This window comes from Dendropsophus ebraccatus, chromosome 1 (assembly GCF_027789765.1).
Source record: "Dendropsophus ebraccatus isolate aDenEbr1 chromosome 1, aDenEbr1.pat, whole genome shotgun sequence".
In the NCBI taxonomy this organism is placed as follows: Eukaryota; Metazoa; Chordata; class Amphibia; order Anura; family Hylidae; genus Dendropsophus; species Dendropsophus ebraccatus.
Genome location: NC_091454.1, coordinates 56,328,244 through 56,347,289, shown reverse-complemented (window position 1 = coordinate 56,347,289; position 19,046 = coordinate 56,328,244). Strand labels below are relative to the sequence as shown.

At 40.0% G+C, this 19,046-nt stretch overlaps 1 protein-coding gene across 1 annotated transcript; it reads left to right on the top strand.

Moving 5' to 3' along the window:
* Positions 1-579: 579 nt before the first annotated feature.
* Positions 580-16,590, top strand: LOC138773988 (amiloride-sensitive sodium channel subunit alpha-like). Its single transcript, XM_069954533.1, has 10 exons — positions 580-1,215; positions 3,236-3,354; positions 4,224-4,387; positions 6,124-6,228; positions 8,359-8,479; positions 8,577-8,649; positions 11,831-11,888; positions 12,822-12,883; positions 14,322-14,397; positions 16,102-16,590. Exons 1-10 carry the CDS (start codon positions 707-709, stop codon positions 16,438-16,440), a joined length of 1,626 nt encoding a protein of 541 aa, XP_069810634.1. The 5' UTR covers positions 580-706; the 3' UTR covers positions 16,441-16,590.
* The last annotated feature ends 2,456 nt before the right edge of the window (positions 16,591-19,046 follow it).

The following is a 19,046-nucleotide window of genomic DNA, read 5'->3' as shown; positions in this document are numbered from 1 at the left end:
GTAGTTCTGCAACCTGGAGAGCCACAGATTGAGACACACAGTCCATATTAATCTGGTCCCCCCAGTAATGTTAAAGGAGTTATCCAGTTCTACAAAGAAAACATGGCCACTTTTGCACCACTCTTGTCACCAGGTTGGGTGGGGGTTTGAAACTCAGTTCCATTTAAGTAAATGGAGCTTAATTGCAAACCACACCTGAAGTGGAGACAAGAGTGGTGCAAAAGGGGCCATGTTTTTGTAGCACTGGATAACCCTTTTAACCTCCCCTAGCTCCTGCTTCGGTTCAGGTCTGGATGCTCTGCAATGAATGAAGAGGCTACATAGAACAGAGGGGACCATAGCCGGAATATGTAAAAGGGAAGCATTAAGTATTTTAACTGAATTTAATGTCTAATTTTTAAGGAGAACTGGAAAGTTGCTTTGATTTAGCTGCAAGGGCCAAATATTGTTTATTACTGGCACACAACCCTAAGCTTATAGATGTAATTTCCCTGTGCTTAGACCAGTAAAGTCTCATTGACAGCAGCTTTCAGTTTTAATTACCTGTCTGCTAATTATCAGTAGGAATTGTTCTCCTGGGACGTCAATGCCATCAATTAACATAGATTAGGCTATATAAACCATAGCCTTAGCTCTGCGACTACACATTTTACCATTCCACTACTGGACAAAGAATCCCATTAAAGGCATCACCATAACTTATTTTATGCAGAAAATCATGGGATGGCAGCAGAGGACTTCTTTACGCTCAATATGCAGTCATACTCTTCGCAACACTAGTGCTCATGGCGTGCCAAACATCATACATTCAAAGAACCGATGGAGGAGCTGCTGTTGGGCAGCGTTTGTGTTTCTGGTATTAGGCTGCATGTTATGGCAGTGCAGTCAGCTAACTGCTACCTACCTGCAATATCCCACACAAGAGAAGGTCACACTTGTAAACAGCGCCAGGCTTCCTTTTCCAGCCATCACTTTCTGCAATCTTAATCGTGCTCGTAAGTCCCAGCTTAATTCATCGAGATACAAAGCTCTTTACGAACAGTTGTCATTGATATCGGATCATGAAAGGGAATATGGGCTACTCAGTAATACAAGGGAAAGGAACTTTGCTTTTGCCATGTCTCAGCTAAGTACCCAGGAGCAGATGGCCTTAGGACACCGGCTAGAAGACATGCTGATTTCCTGCGTCTTCCACGATGAATCCTGCAATGAAAGGTAAGCACAGTAAAAACAGAACCACATAGAATATAGAATAAAAATGCAAGACCTGAAGAGGGTATGTGATTAGTGGGGGTCTGATTACTCACACCCCAATTGTCTCTGGGTAAATGAAGCTGCAGTGAGCATGCTCAGCAACCACTCTATAGGACTTTCAAACATAGCCTAATGCCCGGCAGTGCTCAGAAGTCCTAGTGACAATAAATCGAGCTGCAGTCAAGATCTCCATTCACTCAGGGGACAAATGACTGTGATGGTTTTACAATGGTTCCAATATAGAACCTTAAATGTTTTACCTTATGAAGACACACCCCAAGAGTGATTATATAACTAAACCCATAAGGATTTTAATTAAGAGCCAAAACATAAAAGAGTGACTTGCAGTTTCCTTGTTCACAAAATGTTCTATAAGACTGCACATTTCACGATGCACATTGATATATAGTGGAACATGTCAGAGAAGATTTGTTATTATTGACCTTGTATCCTCTGCCAGATCCCTGTAAGGCATTTTGTCTGTGCTGAAAAATGTAACATGTAAAAGGGCACTCCACCCAAAATCAAACAGTGGTACGGAGATGTTGGATCAACATATTAAAATAATACATTGCCTATTTCAGCCGCACATATCTTCTATCTTCTTATGACTTTGTAAAGAATCGCTGTTAAAAAAAGAAAAACAAACTTTTGACATGTCATAGAGAAGCACTCAGCTAAGTGCTTGTCTCCCCAAGTCTGTCTTTCTGCAGCAGATCCAAAGACTTGCTATAGAATCCACATTTAGTGGCTCACTTCTTCTTGCTCCTTTTAGTGATTGGTGGGGGTCTTACCCAGACTTTGATTGGTCAAGACTTATCTATATGTCTCTCACCACTTTCTGTGTGTGGCTGAGATCTCTCTTAAATATGTCAAGTTGTTGTTTTTTTATTTTTATTAATGACAGTGCCCTTTTATGGGTGTGTTCAGTGCTTCAATACTTTAGGTTTTCTGTGGATGTTTCTAATTAGCTTCAATAAGGAAGTCTAAAACAAAACTGCAACATTTCAGTCCCATGTGAACATGCCCTTATTCCACTCAAACATGACTTTTGATATGATGCTGTCCATGGTGAGACCAATAATTCCTTCTATACTTGTTATTATCTATTCAGTCTCCTTCCCCCAGTTCTCAGTTGCTTTCTTCTGAAAACACAAAAAGCTATGTGTGAGCTTTTCTCTCTGTCTCCCCTCCTCCCTCCTCCCTTCTGAGACAGATGATGTAAACAAGTCCCTGTCAGGCTTTATCTGCAACATTGTAGCTTCTTTGTAATACTGTAAGGGTTATTCTGAGGTTAAACTGCTAATAAACTCACTATGATTAACCCTCCCAGCATTACAAAGAAGCTACAATGTTGCAGATAAAGCCAGTCAGTTGTCTCAGAAGGTATGGGGGGAGGGGGAGGGGGAGGAGGGGGAGATGGAGAGAAAGGCTGACACAAAGATTTTTGTGCCTTCAGTGGAAAGCAGCAACTCAGAACAGAGGGAAGGAGACTGATAATAGATAATAACAAGAATAGAAGGAAATGTAATTCTCATCATGGGAAGCAACATATCAAAAGTTATGTTTGAGTGTAATTCCCCTTGGAAAAAAGTTTTAATTCTCTGAATTCTCAAAGAGGCTTCACATCTGTTCTCAGGTTAAGTGTGTTTTTACAAGTTGGCTCCATTTGCGTCAATGAATTTGAGCCACAATCCCACACAAACCCGAAAACAAGTGTGGTGCTGTTTCTGGAAGAAAGCAGCTATGTTTTCTAATTCTGAATAACCCCTTACAGTTCTTTTCACCTCACCCACTTGTTTGATAATACTGCTTTTATGGAGGTAGCCAGAACTGGACCTCCTCTTCTCATGGGCCCTATAGTAGCTGCACCCGATCCCTCCATGTTATGTTTTCCCTTGCTGTGTATTTTAATATATATTCAGGAGAATGTTGCAGTCAGGCCAAAACATTGCATAATTCCATAACTTCTGTCTTTCAGCTTCTTCACTCCTTTCTTGAATCCCAAGCTTGGGAATTGTTATACCTTCAATGGAAGAAGTCATTTGGCAAGGAAGGAAGATGAGGTCCTAAATGCCACCAAGGCTGGCTTCAGTTATGGTAATGTCATATTAAACTTTTTTTCGATGATCGTAGAATTAGAAGATTAAGTAATTATGGGTATTGAATTATAGAGGTATTCCATACCCACAGGATATGGAATAACAAGCTGATCAGTGAGGGTATCCTTAATTGATCTCAACAATGGGGGAAAAATAGTCCCAGAAGTAAATGGTGCGCACTGTGCATGTGCAGCCGGCAATCCAATCATTTTCTATAGGGTCACCAAACATTGCCAAGGGCTGAACTCAGAAATGTTTGGCAGACCCATAGAGAACAAATGGAACACATGGGAGGAGATTTATCAAACTGGTGTAAAGTAAAACTGGCTCAGTTGCCCCTAGCAACCAATCAGATTTCACCTTTCATTTTTCGAAGAATCTGTGAGGAATGAAAGGTGGAATCTGATTGGTTGCTAGGGGCAACTGAGCCAGTTTTGCTTTACACCAGTTTAATAAATCTCCCCCATGATGCACACCATTCATTCCATGGCCAATTTTGTCTCTGTTTTCTGGATTGGTGGGGGCCCCAGTGGATAAGGGAATATGACCATCAGATGGGAATACCCCTGTAGTTGTACCGAGAAGTAGTAATAGAAGATCTATTGTGCCAGTTCTACTAGTTATCTCTGTAGACCTCCTGCATCAATTTCCATGTAATGAGAATTAAGAAGCATTGTGATGTACTGGAGCTTAGTCAATATAACAATATATAAGACTTCAGGAAAACAAGTACATATCCAACTTATTTTACGCTGCTTTCTGTAACATTTTATGTAAGGATTTAATATATTTTCAGTATGTATTCCATGTGTCCAGTCATCATCCCACTCTAGTAATACATAGTGACTGCTCATGTTTTTCTGGCAGGTCTGACGATGGAGCTCTATATTGAGCAGCATGAGTACATCAGTAGCCTGAGCACAGCCGCTGGGCTGAGAGTGGTCCTGCACGGACAAGGCAAGATGCCGTTCCCTGAGGACGAGGGAGTAAATGTTCCCCCTGGACAGGAATCAGACATAGGCATAGTGAAGGTATGAAATGTTTTTTTTCTAAGAGAGGTTACAGAATGACTGAATTTCTCTAAATAATAGTATGTTCTATACATATAAATAGCTTCAATAACTCCTCAACTTTTCTTTTTTACCGTCACAATTACTTGTTATGCCAATGTTCCAGCTACATGTGAAATGTAAGACTCTGCTTCAAAGTGTAAAGAAAACAGTGTGACATATACGAATGCCAATACCAGGACAGGACTCGTTTTTCCCTCCTCCCCTTCTAAGAGCTCTAGCACTTTCAGTTTTCTATCTACAGCGCCATGTAAGGTCTTGTTTTTTACAGGAATAGTTGTACTTTGTAATGGCGTCTTTCATTTTACCATAACATGTATGACAGAATTCCAAAATTATTATTTATGAAGATATAAATAGGTGAAATCGTAAAAAGAATGCAATATGGTAACGTTTGGGGGGTTCCTGTGTCTACGTAATGCAATATATGGTAAAAACAACATGATACTATTATTCTATAGGTCAGTCCGAACAGAAACATATGCAGGTTTACACAGATTCTCTAATGTTATATATTTTTTTTTTATGAAATTATTTTTTTGGCAATAAGTTATTAATAAAATGGGCCTATTGTGACGCTTATAACGGTTTTATTTTTTCACCTACAGGGCTGTATGGGGTGTCACTTTTTATTAATTTTTTCATATATAGAGTAACATCAAATCGGTAATCCACTCACTTTTTTCCCTCTTTTCAAGTACGCCATTCGCTGTTCACAATGACGCTTGTTATATTTTAATAGATCGGACAATTACGCACGCTACGGTATATTATATGTTTATTTATTTATTTTTATATGTTTTATTTATATAATGGGAAAGGTGGGTGATTTAAACTTTTATTGGGGGAGGGGCTTTGGGGTAGTGTATTTGTGTTTTTAACTTTTTTTTTACACACATTTGAAGTCCCTTTGGGGGACTTGTACATACATTAGTGTGATTATTCACACTAATCACTGCTGTGCCATAGGCATAGCATTGATCAGTGTGATAGGCGATCTGCTCATTGAGCCTGCCTGTGCAAAATCAGTGAGCAGATCGCCGATCGGACCGCACGGAGGAAGGTGAGAGACCTCCGGCGGTCCGATACAGCGATCAGGACCCTCACGCCGTTTAAGGAGTTAATGTCGCGCTGCAGCGCGATCGCTGCAGCCTGTCATTAGCGGTAAGGTGCTGGCTGCTCACTGCGGCCAGCCCCCACCTCCTATGAAGCATGCTTCATAGCAGGAGAAACACCCAGGACATACAGTTACGTCCAGGGTCATCTGGTGACAGACTTCCATGGCGTAACTGTACGTCTAGGGTCGTCTAGGGGTTAAAGGGTTACTCTGGCAGGAAGAAAAAGGTGTTTTCAAATCAACTGGTGTCAGAAAGTTATACTCTTCTGCTTTGGACAGTTCCTGTCACGAACAGAGGTGGCGGTAAAGAGCACTGTGTCGGACTGGAGAGAATATACCACTTCCTGCAGGACATACAGCAGCTGATAAGTAACCGAAGGTTTGAGATTTTTAAATAGAAATAATTTATGAATCTGTATAACTTTCTGACACCAGTTGATCTGGGGGGGGAAATGTCGCTGAGTACCCCTTTAACTTTATTATATTGTACTTTTCCTTGGTCTATCAGACATAATACAGCATTCACATTAAATTCATCATATAAAACAACCTCTTCTCAGTCTCAGTCTCTTTATGACAGGTTCACGTCAAACGCTTGGAAGAACCTTACAACAGTCGCTGTAGTAGTGGCCAAAGCATAAGAAACTATTATACTGATGTTTATGGTACAGACTACAGTAGAGAAGTGAGTATAATACTAATGAATGAGCATCTGATCATCTTCTATTGCTTTTATCTTTAGTAGATAAACATTGGATGTGGTGGTAGTAGTAGCCATAGTGGTGCAGTACCTTTGGTATGGCAGTTGTATTTCAGCAGTATTCTTGAGGATTTAGTCCCATCTGTGTCTGTTTTCAGTATGTGAGTAAATTTACTTGGCAAACAAATACTACAGGGCAGTGCCCATGTTACCCCTTCATAGCAGTGCCAACAAAATATTACTATAGGGTACCCATTTTACTTGCCAGTGCCAAACAAGTACCATTGTGCATGTCTCAGACTACCCCTATGGTTAGACCACAATAAAGGCCAGATATTACACCCAATCTGCGCCGAATACTTCCCCAGAAGAGCCAAACAAATAGATATGCTGATACCACAACAATTTTACAGAGTACAACCCTGCCCATTTATTGCCCATACAAACTCATTCTTAATTCACTATTTACCCGGATTTGATGGCCATATCACCAGGCTGGACAGAGATCCACAACTATCCAACATTTATGGCATATCCTGTATATATGTCATGAATATCTAAGATGGCAATATCTCATGCCCCTGTATGAGGCATCTTGGTTATCCTCCTTATATTTTTCCCTGTCATTATGGGACATTAGGGTGCTTGCCTCCCCACCTCAGCCCCATCAGAAAGTGGTAACCTGTCCTAGCCTTATCCTAGTCTCCATAGACACCGGCATATGACCTCTACCATCCCCACCCCCATCTCTCTTGTCTGTCATCCATGGTCTGCATGGATCACAGCAAGGCCTGACTAATCACAGCAAAGTGTTATCAGAGTCACATGTAGTCTAATAATGAGCATGAGCCCTACCAGAATAATCATCTGAGCCCCGCAGCAACACGGTAGTGATAGACATAGTACTGCCAGTCCACGTCAGCACCTTTTTCCTGGAAAAGGCATTAGCAGACAAAATCAATCATCAGTAATATATGGCTGGAGTGCCTTGTGCTGAATAGCCCAAATTAGCAAAGTCCCACGCATCACCAGTAGAGCGGTGCACCTCACACTTTCACAGGGTATGTTGCAGTATTTCAGTTTGGGATTACAGTTTATAACTAGTTTTACGCTTCACATCATCTTTTCATTGAACCAATAAATGGTATTTTAAAGGACAGAGGTCAATATATCAGTACAGCATTATAATATATAAGGTAACTGGACAGCCATTGCCAGGAGATATTAAAGTTAACAGCAACGCAGCGTGGAGAGGCCTAAATAGAAATAATAACAATGTAATCATTCTACATAATCATTATTAAAGTCACAGCATTTTCACAGCAGTTTTGTAATATACTTGCTTTATTTTTCTTAATTTTCTATGTTTAAATTAATGTTATACATATGGCCACTAGGTGTCTCCCTGCTGCTGTACAGCTGCTGCACATCCACACTCAGTAGCAGAGAACCCTGGGGGTTCCTGCATTGTATGTTCAGCTCTCCTATTCAGCTCTCACACAGCACTAAAACCTCATAGTGACATTATACTAATTGAATTGTTGCATAATAAAGAGCATTGTCTCCTGGTAAGCTGCATAGCTGGTAATATAATTACCAAAAGTTAATTGCCCTCAGTTAATATACATACTGCATGATGAACAGGTGTCTTTCCTTGCATGAGCGTGCAAAGGACTTCCTGTGTTTGGTCTCTTTTTTTGAACAGAGAAAAGACCAAATATTGGCATAAACCACAGTTTGGCCATATGTATAACGATGATTTAAATATAAGAAACTTAAAAAAGCATGTATATTGCAAAACTGCTTGTGATCACAGCCCCTGTTGATTTCTTAAAAAAAAAAAAAAAAAATCACAACAGGTGGGTGTAAAAAAAGAGAGCAATTTCTGTGTACAGGCTAGGCAAAGACCCAGGACAGGAGAACACGTCTTACCATATTCTCACCCAATAAGACAAAGTGATGCCATATAAGGGCAAAAGCAGAGATCTCTTGGAACTTACACTATTGTCCATGATCATAACTGGAGAAGAAGGAAGGAAGCCATAAATCCAGCTTTGAAGTCTAGTTGTGTATATGATATGTCATACAATTATGTACATTTGCACTTGACTCCAGGCTTGCAAGAAGAGCTGTGCTCAGACCAAGATGATCAAGAATTGTGGCTGCAGAGTGTGGGAATTCCCAGCACCCCCCGAGCTTGACGTACCTTTGTGTAATATCAGTGAGCCCTCTGTGAGTAAGTATATATATATATACCCAGATACTACACCCTCACTAGGTTACATAATGGCAAAACCCACCCAGTAACCTGGCATGGTGCCTTCCCTCCACAGATAACTGTGTGGTGATGTATGAATATAAACTCTCCCACGACCAACTCAAATGCCACTGTCCGCTCCAGTGTGAGTAAGTATCACATACAATAGGATCCACATATTATTCACAGTATTACCTACAATAAGATCTCACATATTATACACAGTATCACCTACAATAAGATACCATATTATACACAGTATCACCTACAATAAGATCTCACATATTATTCACAGTATCACCTACAATAAGATCCCATATTATACACAGTATCACCTACAATAAGATTCCACATATTATTCACAGTATCACCTACAATAAGATCCTGCATATTATTCACAGTATCACCTACAATAAGATCCCATATTATACACAGTATCACCTACAATAAGATCTCACATATTATTCACAGTATCACCTACAATAAGATCCCATATTATACACAGTATCACCTACAATAAGATCCCATATTATACATAGTATCACCTACAATAAGATCCCACATATTATTCACAGTATCACCTACAATAAGATCCCACATATTATTCACAGTATCACCTACAATAAGATCCTGCATATTATTCACAGTATCACCTACAATAAGATCCTGCATATTATTCACAGTATCACCTACAATAAGATCCCATATTATACACAGTATCACCTACAATAAGATCCCACATATTATTCACAGTATCACCTACAATAAGATCCTGCATATTATTCACAGTATCAACTACAATAAGATCCCATATTATACACAGTATCACCTACAATAAGATCTCACATATTATTCACAGTATCACCTACAATAAGATCCTGCATATTATTCACAGTATCACCTACAATAAGACCCCATATTATACACAGTATCACCTACAATAAGATCCCATATTATACACAGTATCACCTACAATAAGATCGCACATATTATTCACAGTATCACCTACAATAAGATCCCACATATTATTCACAGTATCACCTACAATAAGATCCAAATATTATTCACAGTATCACCTACAATAGGGTCCCGCATATTATTCACAGTACCACCTACAATAAGACCCCGCAGATTATCCACAGTATCACCTACAATAAGATCCAAACAGTAGCGTAATTTGGTGGGGGCAGAGGGGGCGGCCGCTCCCGGGCCCACACAGGCAGGGGGCCCACTGAAGAGTTTGCCAGTTAATGCTATCCGCAAAAGCTATTGCTATTGCTTTTACAGACAGGCTTAACAAATGTCTATTGGCTGTAGGTGGCCCCTGGCCAGCAACCAGTGCTTCTGGGGGGCCCACACAGCTACCGAATGTTGTATCCAGTGGCGTAGCTACTATAGAGGCAGGGAAGGCGGTTGCTATGGGGCCGTGAAGGGAGGGGGCCCAGGGAAGATAAGAGCCTCCTGTGTCCTTTTGCTAAACCCCTTATGTACTGCAGTGTGTAAGTGACCCAATGTTCTTTTACATGCTGCAACACAAACAAAGGGTTAATATAAGCTCAAGACAATTAGCTCTCTGATAACCTCTGACCTTTGAGCTCCTGCAGAAGTCAGGGGTTATCAGTGCAGGAGTAGCAGGAGAGAGCTAATTGTCTTCTGCATTAACCCTTTGTTTGTGTTACAGCATGTAAGAGAACACTGGGTCACTTACATACTGCAGTAAATAAAGGGTTAAGCAAAAGGTAGTCTGCTGCTGCACCTATGTATATAACCATGAGGCTCCTAATATGCTGTTATAGTTAAATACAGTGGATGGACAGAACAAGCAGACATTGGCTTTCTCCTCTGACAGTCACTGTTGTGGCAGCCTGCAGGATTCTGCCTCTGGCCCCAAGAGAATTTTTTTTTTGCCACATCACCGTATATATATATATATATAGAAGGGGGGCCCCATACAGTTTTTTGCTATGGGGCCCCATGAATCTTAGCTACGCCCCTGGTTGTATCAAACCATTTAGCTGTGCTTGTATGCCAGGATAACATACAGTTAAATGCGATAGGGTGATTGACAAGGCGAGGAGAGCATTGGCTCTCAACCCTGCCAATCACTGTTGTGGCCACAAGAGGCCATTCCCTCCCTTAGAGCTGTGGGACAGAAGTGATGTCACTCGTGATGAGAGTTGTCATCAGAAGACTACAGTTCTGTTTTTTTTGTATATACAGTAGGTTATTTAGTAAAGTTGCCTTGAACTGCATGGGACTATTTATTGTTATCACCCAGCATTTGTACTATTACTTTACATTTACTTTATTAGTATTGCAGGTATACCCTTGGGTTGTTGCTAATTTGGTCATTGACCATCAGCTATGGTGTAGTCCTCATGCTGCCCAACAGATATTAGACAGACAGACATAAGATAAAGAGATAGAAAAATGGATAAATGGATGGCTAATTAAAAAACAGAAACAGCACCATAGCTTCCTCTATGTTGTTTGTGGTATTACAACTTGATTTCATTCTCTTTCAGTGGAACTGAGCTGCACTACCATATCCAGGCTTTGGAGGAGAGTGGCGCTGTTTCTGGAAAAAGGCAGCTATGTTTTTGCAATGCTGGATAACCCCTTTAATTTTTACATGGTTATTTATGTGAAATGTAGAAAGTCTTTTCCACTGTTCTCAGTCCCTGTTCGCTATGAATAATGTAGTGGAAAATACCCATTATTATTCAGAAAGCATTGTCATCTACTGAGGTTCCCTATGGGTAATATAATCGGTTGGGGCCCTCTGAGACTCACTCGCTCCCCCTAGGCAGTACCCCTAGCTACGCCCCTGGATCCAAATATTATTCACAGTATCACCTACAATAAGATCTCACCGATTATTCAAAGTATCACCTACAATAAGATCCCGCAGATTATTCACAGTATCACCTACAATAAGATCCAGCTGATTATTCACAATATCACCTACAATAAGATCCCGCTGATTATTCACAGTATCACCTACAATAGGATCCCGCATATTATTCACAGAATCACCTACAATAAGATCCTGCAGATTATTCACAGTATCACCTACAATAACACCCCACAGATTATTCACAGTATCACCTACAATAAGATCCCGCAGATTATTCACAGTATCACCTACAATAACACCCCACAGATTATTCACAGTATCACCTATAATAAGATCCTGCATATTATTTATAACAGAAAGTATATGGCAAGATATAAGACTAGGACACAAAAGTCAGTAGCAGTTGTTATACTATCTGTGTTATAATAAAAGTAGATGATGACAATGATGGTGACTTGTATTTCTGTTAATAGTGAGGAGATTTTTGAACTTACTCTGTCTTCCTCCCAATGGCCCAGCAATACATACTTGGTAAGTTTGCCTCAATAATTGTAGACATATGAGAAAAGTGAAATAAGTTGCCCAAAGGATACTCCAGCAAAAAATTATCTGCTGCCAGAAACTTATACATATTTGTAAGTTATTCCTATTTAAAAATCTCAAGTCTTCCTGTACTTATCAGCTGCTGTATGTACTGTAGAAAGTGGTGTATTCTTTCCAGTCTGAAACAGTGCTCTCCGCTGCCACCTGTCCAAAGCAGGTGAGTTTTTATGGGGATTTACTGCTGCTCATGACAGTTCCTGACATGGACAGAGGTGGCAGCAGGGAGCACCATGTCAAACTGGAAAGAATAAACCACTTCCTGCAGGACATACAACAGCTAATAAGTACTGGGAGATTGGCGATTTTCAACTAGAAGTCATCTGTATAACTTTCTAACATCAATTGATTTATTAAAAATGATTTTTCACTGGAGTACACCTTTAGGTATACTATATTAATATCATTCAATAATAACTTTGCTTTAGGGACATAACTAATAGGGTAACAAACACAGTAACTGCTATAGGGACCCAGCACCTAAGAGCCATGTTCACTCACAGTTGAGGTAGAGTAAGGTCCCATTCACATCCATTCCAGAATATGTCAAGGTACAGTACTGTGCAAAAAAAAAAAATGTAAAGTGTACATACCCAGCATTCTGATTCTTAGTGCTTTGTTGTGTTTTTTGGTAATACCTCTTTATATGAGGAAATGAGACTTAATGAGACCTGAGCCCACGCGCAACCACACCCTTTGTACCCCTATAGCTATACCCCTGTTACTAGTACAGACACGGAGAATGCGTAATTCACTGAAAACAGAGCACTGAGCTGAGCTTATTCAGGGGAAGCTACCTCATTAGCGTCTGCAGAATTAAGTGTCCAAGTGTTCTCTATCTATGTGATATATATATTTTATTAGGATGACTTCTCAAAGCGTCTGGAAAGAAGTAGGAGAGGATATCAAGATATGCAAACTATCAGGTAAGGCTGAAATGTATTCCTTTTTAGCACCATCTACTTAGTGAGTGACTGCTGGTAAAAGATGGTAGCCTTATAGGAAGGAGGAGGGAACATTTTCCAGTCATTGATGACATGTTTGGATATGTGGTGACAGAGAGTGATGTGATATCTCATACCTTTGTAATATTGTTTCTATAGACAGGGGCTGGGATTTATCATAACAATATATAACGTCTAGATGGCTCTACAGTATATAGTTTATAGTATACAGTATATAGTATCTAGTTTATACTCTAGTAAAACTCACTTCATTGTGATTTATTCTCAACCTGCTTTCATCCACAATAAAACTTTTAGATTATATATCTGAACATTAACCTCCACCAACTGTGCTTTCTTCATACTGAGAAATCTGCCATTAGTAGTAGAGTAGACTCCGCCGTATTTTCCATAAATATGTGGGTCTGTCCAGATTTTATTACGCAGTGACCTATGATTCCCATATAATATAAAACTATGTAACAGCAGGCACCACTCTTAGCATTACACCAGGGCGAAGATACATACAGTACAGCCGCTGATAGATTTATAGACTGTCTCCCTATGAAGTGTTTTGACTAAATACAATTTATTAATATAAGCATCTGGCAAGGGCAAAGTAACAAAATGTCGTATTGCAAAACAGATCAGTCATTTCAGTGAACAGTCATCATTCCTAAAATTAAGTCATTTCTATGACAAATGGATGGAAGGAAGATGGGAAAGGATAATAGTTACTCCATACAATGTTACTGTTGTAATAATTAAATTTCACTTTCACACAGCATTGATACTATGCAACTAGTAGCAGATGCGTAGATGTGTCCATTCCTTTATGTAATAAAACAATCATATATTTTAATGAATTTAAAGTGGCACTATCAGCAGGTTCGGGCCAGTGAACCTGCTGATATGAGCCAGCCGCTATTTACCTTAGGACCGCAGTGCCATTCTTCATAATCCTGTGGGGTCGGGTACTGTGCGTTCCTCGTCCACCCGGAGCACCCGCTCGGCCTGCCCACTATGCATATTCATATATGCATAGTTAGGGCGCTGGTTACTGCAGGGAGCAGCCTGTAACAAGCGGCCTAGCTATGCATATATGAATATACATAGTGGGCGGGCTGGGAGGGCAGGTTAGGTGGGCCGAGCGGGTGCTCTGGGCTGACAGGGAATAGCAGCTAAAATCCCATTCCCATTAAGATAAGCAAATCTATAATTCTTTTTATAACATATAGAGATCAAAGGTACCCTTTTATTATCTAAAGCAGCTTATTACTAGGTCTTTCTTTGGGACCTAGTAACTTACTATTCAGAAGTTACTGAATACCACTAATCAATCTACTCAAACTTACCCCCATGTGAGCACAACAAGATAAAAGTAGGGATTTCCTAAATGATGATGTTATCTTTTTGCTAGAGACAACGTAGTAAAGGTGGTGGTGTATTACCAGCAGCTAAATTACGAACTAATAGAAGAAGTCCCATCCATGCAGGTAAGACTCACAATCTCTGCATACTCTGTAGATTTCTTCGCCAAAGAACTCATTTGCACCATCACCCTCATAAAGCACTATATTCCAATTCTCTAAAATAGAATACATAATGTTACCAGGTTGATCACAATGTGAAAAAGGAATCCCACAAGTCTTTTCTATTTGACATCTTGCCCCGGGGCCAGTGAGATTCCAGATTCAGAAAGACAGACTTTCTGGAAATGCCCATAATAAAAGCCATGAATCCTCAATGGATGTTTTTAGATTAATGCGACTCTGTACCCACAATCTGACACCCCCAAACCCCTTGTACCTATAGATAGCTGCTTTTAATCCAAGATCTGTCCTGCGGTCCGTTTGGCAGGTGATGCAGTTATTTCCCTAAAAAAAACAACTTTTAAATTTGAAGCCCGTGCCAAACGGGAGTATCTGTGCCCTAACTTTGCACCACCTCTCCGTCCCTCCTCCCCATCCTCTTCATCATTAGGAATGCCACTGAAACATTTTCTCCATGCTGAACATTGTACAGGTCCTTAACGATCCAGCCCATGTGCCGGGCTGCCACAGGTCGGGAATAGGAGGCAATCTGCCTGGAGCATTCCTATTGATAAAGAGGGTGGGGAGGTTGTGCAAAGTTAGGGCACAGATACTCCCGTTTGGCACGGGCTTCAAGTTTAAAAGTATTTTTTTAGGACAATAACTGCATCACCTGCCGAATGGACCCTAGGACAGATCTTGGATTAAATGCAGCTATCCAAAGGTACAAGTGGTTTGGGGGGGGGGGGGGGGGCAGCTTGTGGGTACAGAGTCACTTTAAGGCTATGTTCCCACTAAGTAAAGATGATGTCTGTCTTTCCGGACGGCCATCATTTTAGCACTAAATGATGGCCGTAAGTAATGTTCATGAACATTTGTGGCCATCATTACTGATGGATGGCCATTTTTTGGCACTTAGGTAGCAGTAACATAGCTTAAAAATAGTTATTGATCCCATTCCCAACCAAATACTAAAACCAGACACCTAACTCTGCCAATGATATTGTTTTCTTAGCATATCATTGACTATACATATGTTTGGCCCATGATTGCACATAAATGATCTATTACTCCTGTCATTGTTAGCCTACTGTATGTTCACACAACATCAAAAAAAGAGAAAAGTAATCCGCCTTTTCTATTTAAAAAGACGTCCGTTATTGCCGTGATTTAACTGACGGCAATGCAATGCATTGAAGTCAATGGAGTGACGGGCATCCAATGCACACATTTTATAAAATAACTGCGCGGACGTCAAAATAATGGTCACGCCAATTTTTGTCGGAAGTCTTTTGCAAACAGCAGACATTATTTTTTAGTACACACACAGTTTTTTTTTTTCACCGCCTTTTCACCATCTTTACTATTAAATTCAATGGACTTTTCAATTACAGACACACCCAAAGGCCTATTAGTCCACCTGACCTAGAATAATGTATCAGCAGGTGTTATTGCACTGACGGGCGGCCAATCCTCAAAATAACGGATGTCATTTTGGACTCAAAATGACGGACGTAATTTAAAATATTATAAACAGACAAAAAAAAGTTGTGTGAACATAGCCTTACTAGCACTGTTTAGAAAAGACATGATTGTGTCACAGTCTGTGGACTATTTTGTTATTTTACAAAGGTGAATATATAAAATATATTTTTTCTGTTGTTGCAGCTTGTAGACCTGTTCTCAAGTATCGGAGGACTAGTGGGCCTTTGGATTGGGGTCTCTGTCTGTACAGTGGCTGAGTTTTTAGAACTGATACTAAATATTTTGACATTTGTCATTATATGCATCCCAAATCGGGGTGAGGAGTCTCCAGAGAATCCATACACAATTTCCGACCCTCATTCAGAGCCTTTCTCACCTGTACTTTCCACCCATCACAGCTTTCTATGGGATTCTGTTGAAGACATCACCAGTTTACTCAGTAACAATGCTCATGATGGTCAGGCCTTACACAACCCCTACCAGAGTTGTGACACGGTAAATGACTCCATCTATAGCGTCTAGGCTACAAGTGGGCTGTAGAAATACAAGTTCTGTTCTGCAAGTCTATTTGCCCATAATGAACATATGCATTGAGGATAAGGAACCTGGAATCAACATGTTGTCTATAGAATATGCATAAATTATATTAATAAAAAGAAAAAGATTGCTTGAGTTTCAGGTGTCTAACTATAAATTATATTGCATGAAACATAAAATGGCCTGTGCCACAAAGAAACGGTGCACTTTGTGACCCTAAAGTAGCATACATGACTTGCACCCCATTTTTTATGTGTTTTAGACATGTTTATGCAGCTTATTGGAGAGTGGGTGTGACCTCAGTGAAAGGGGCGGGGCTTACATGTTCCAAAAAAAAAAAGTCTAGTCTAGATTTTAGAGCACTTTGAAATTAGCTTGGTTCTAAGCCAAAAATATGTGACAGAAAAGTGGCGCAGTTTTAGTGTATGTAAACCCCGTCAATTTTACCAAAGCCACTCCCACTTTATGCTAAGCCACACCCAGCGCCTTACTTGTCTTATATGTGTCAGGTTTTGTCAAAATTCTGATGCACATACTTTTATTTATCTCCTCCACATCTTATAAATCTCGACATCAAAGCTAAATATCTTAATAGAATTTAATAATGAAATACTGTACATATGATCAATTACAACTTTCAGCACCTGGGAAATAATAAAGCACTGAAGCGCTAAAACAAGTACCAAAGCAATAATGGCACAATACCTCCCGGAGAAAATCCATTAAAAAGAACGTTGTCCATACCAAACATACAGTATATATGGAACCTCCTCAGCTTCTTCTAAAACCTAAAAGTGTTAATTTTTGCTGTAAAAGAAGGTGACTTCTTTATGTACACTGTGATCACATGCATAATCTTATCAGAGGTTATATTAGGGAAGCAGTTATTACAGCATTCTATACATTATCAATGTTGTGCCCCTGGTGTACTCCAGCAGTAGTGGGTGCCTGACGGGTGGGGGGGGGGTGTCGTGGCAAGGTAGAGAATAAGCGTGGCCTCCCCCCTCTCCAGATTTATCATGATTTACCCCCACATGCAGGCATAAATCATGGTACAAATCTACACCTGTTCCCAAGCAGGTGAAGATTCATTCTGCAATGCCTGCTCCAGATATACGCCTCTTATAAATCTACCTGGAGAAAAGGGGACAGGACGTTATTTAAAACTGGTATAGTCTTGCTAAATGTCCCCCAATATACTGACCTAAAAATGTATGATAACCTATAATATGCTAAGTCAGACTTTTTTCGTAATACAAAAAAAAAAGCACAATTAAATATATATACAGTGGTGCCTTGGATTACGAGCATAATTTGTTCCGGGACTGTGCTTGTAATCCAAATCCACTCTTAAACCAAAGCAAATTTTCTCATAAGAAATCATAGAAATGCAGACAATTGGTTCCATACCTCAAAAATAATAATTTATTATTCTGAAACCTGTAAAACAAATGAAACAAACATTTAGAAACAGCAGAATATGTGATATTATACGTTACTGTACAGTAATGGAGAGGATGGGAAACACAAGGGCTGACAGAGACTGCAGGGAGCATGAAGGAATGAGTAGGGCAGATGTGGGCACATACATGCAGCACTCTCTGTCCGGGGAGAGAGGGGTTACAGCTATGGAGAGATTACCTCCACAGTCCTGTCCCCTGATGTAAGCCCCAGCCTGAAGTGGATCTGCTATGATTTGGAAGGTGAGGGAGACTTCCTGGGTCAGAGTACAGGGCTGTAGACCCCGCTATGCAGACTATGCCCCTCCCCCACTCGTGCTCCCACCCAGTACACGCTCTTAATCCAAGTTACTCTTAAACCAAGGTACCACTGTATATATATTTTTTCTTAAAACCTACCTACATAAAGTACAATGGCTGTTGATTCACACAATGTATTTAACTACGGCTGTCGAAATTATGTTCGTGTTATTTATTTACGGCCATTGTCCAAAGACTTCAATGCAATTTTTCATTTGAAACAACGACCCTTGTTTTGAGTGCCAAATTACAGCTGTTGTAATACATAGTGGAAACATTGCCTTAAAATAATGTAAGGAAAAATACTGCATGAAAAAAAAACTGTTATTAGGTAATGAACACCCATAATGTTTGGTCTTAAATGGGTTAAGGAAAGTTCTTTTTTTCCATTGCATTTGTTTCCTTTTTTCCTAACACAGGGCGGTTCACATCAGTACATGTTGCTTAGTACTCCTGAATTGTCTCTTGCACAATATAGTCATTTGGCTTGTTATTAGGTGTTTAGGTTTTCTGTCTGTGTCTGCTGTACTGAGAATTGAAGATACCTATTAATATTTATCATTCCATCTTCTGCCTCTTATCTCTCGCTCTGCACCACTGGGCTGGAATGCGAGGAGTAATACAAAATGGTCCAGCATAGAGATTGCCACATAACAAGCCATCAGATAGCATAAAAATACGAATAGACACAAAGACATCCTATCAGCATAGTTACATAGTTTCTTTTTCTCCCATAGAGGAAATAGGTGTACTACCCTCTATGGCCTTCTATTAGTCCTACTAATGAAGGTTACAAAGGGGCAAATGTTGATAAAAGTTAGTTGCTGACAG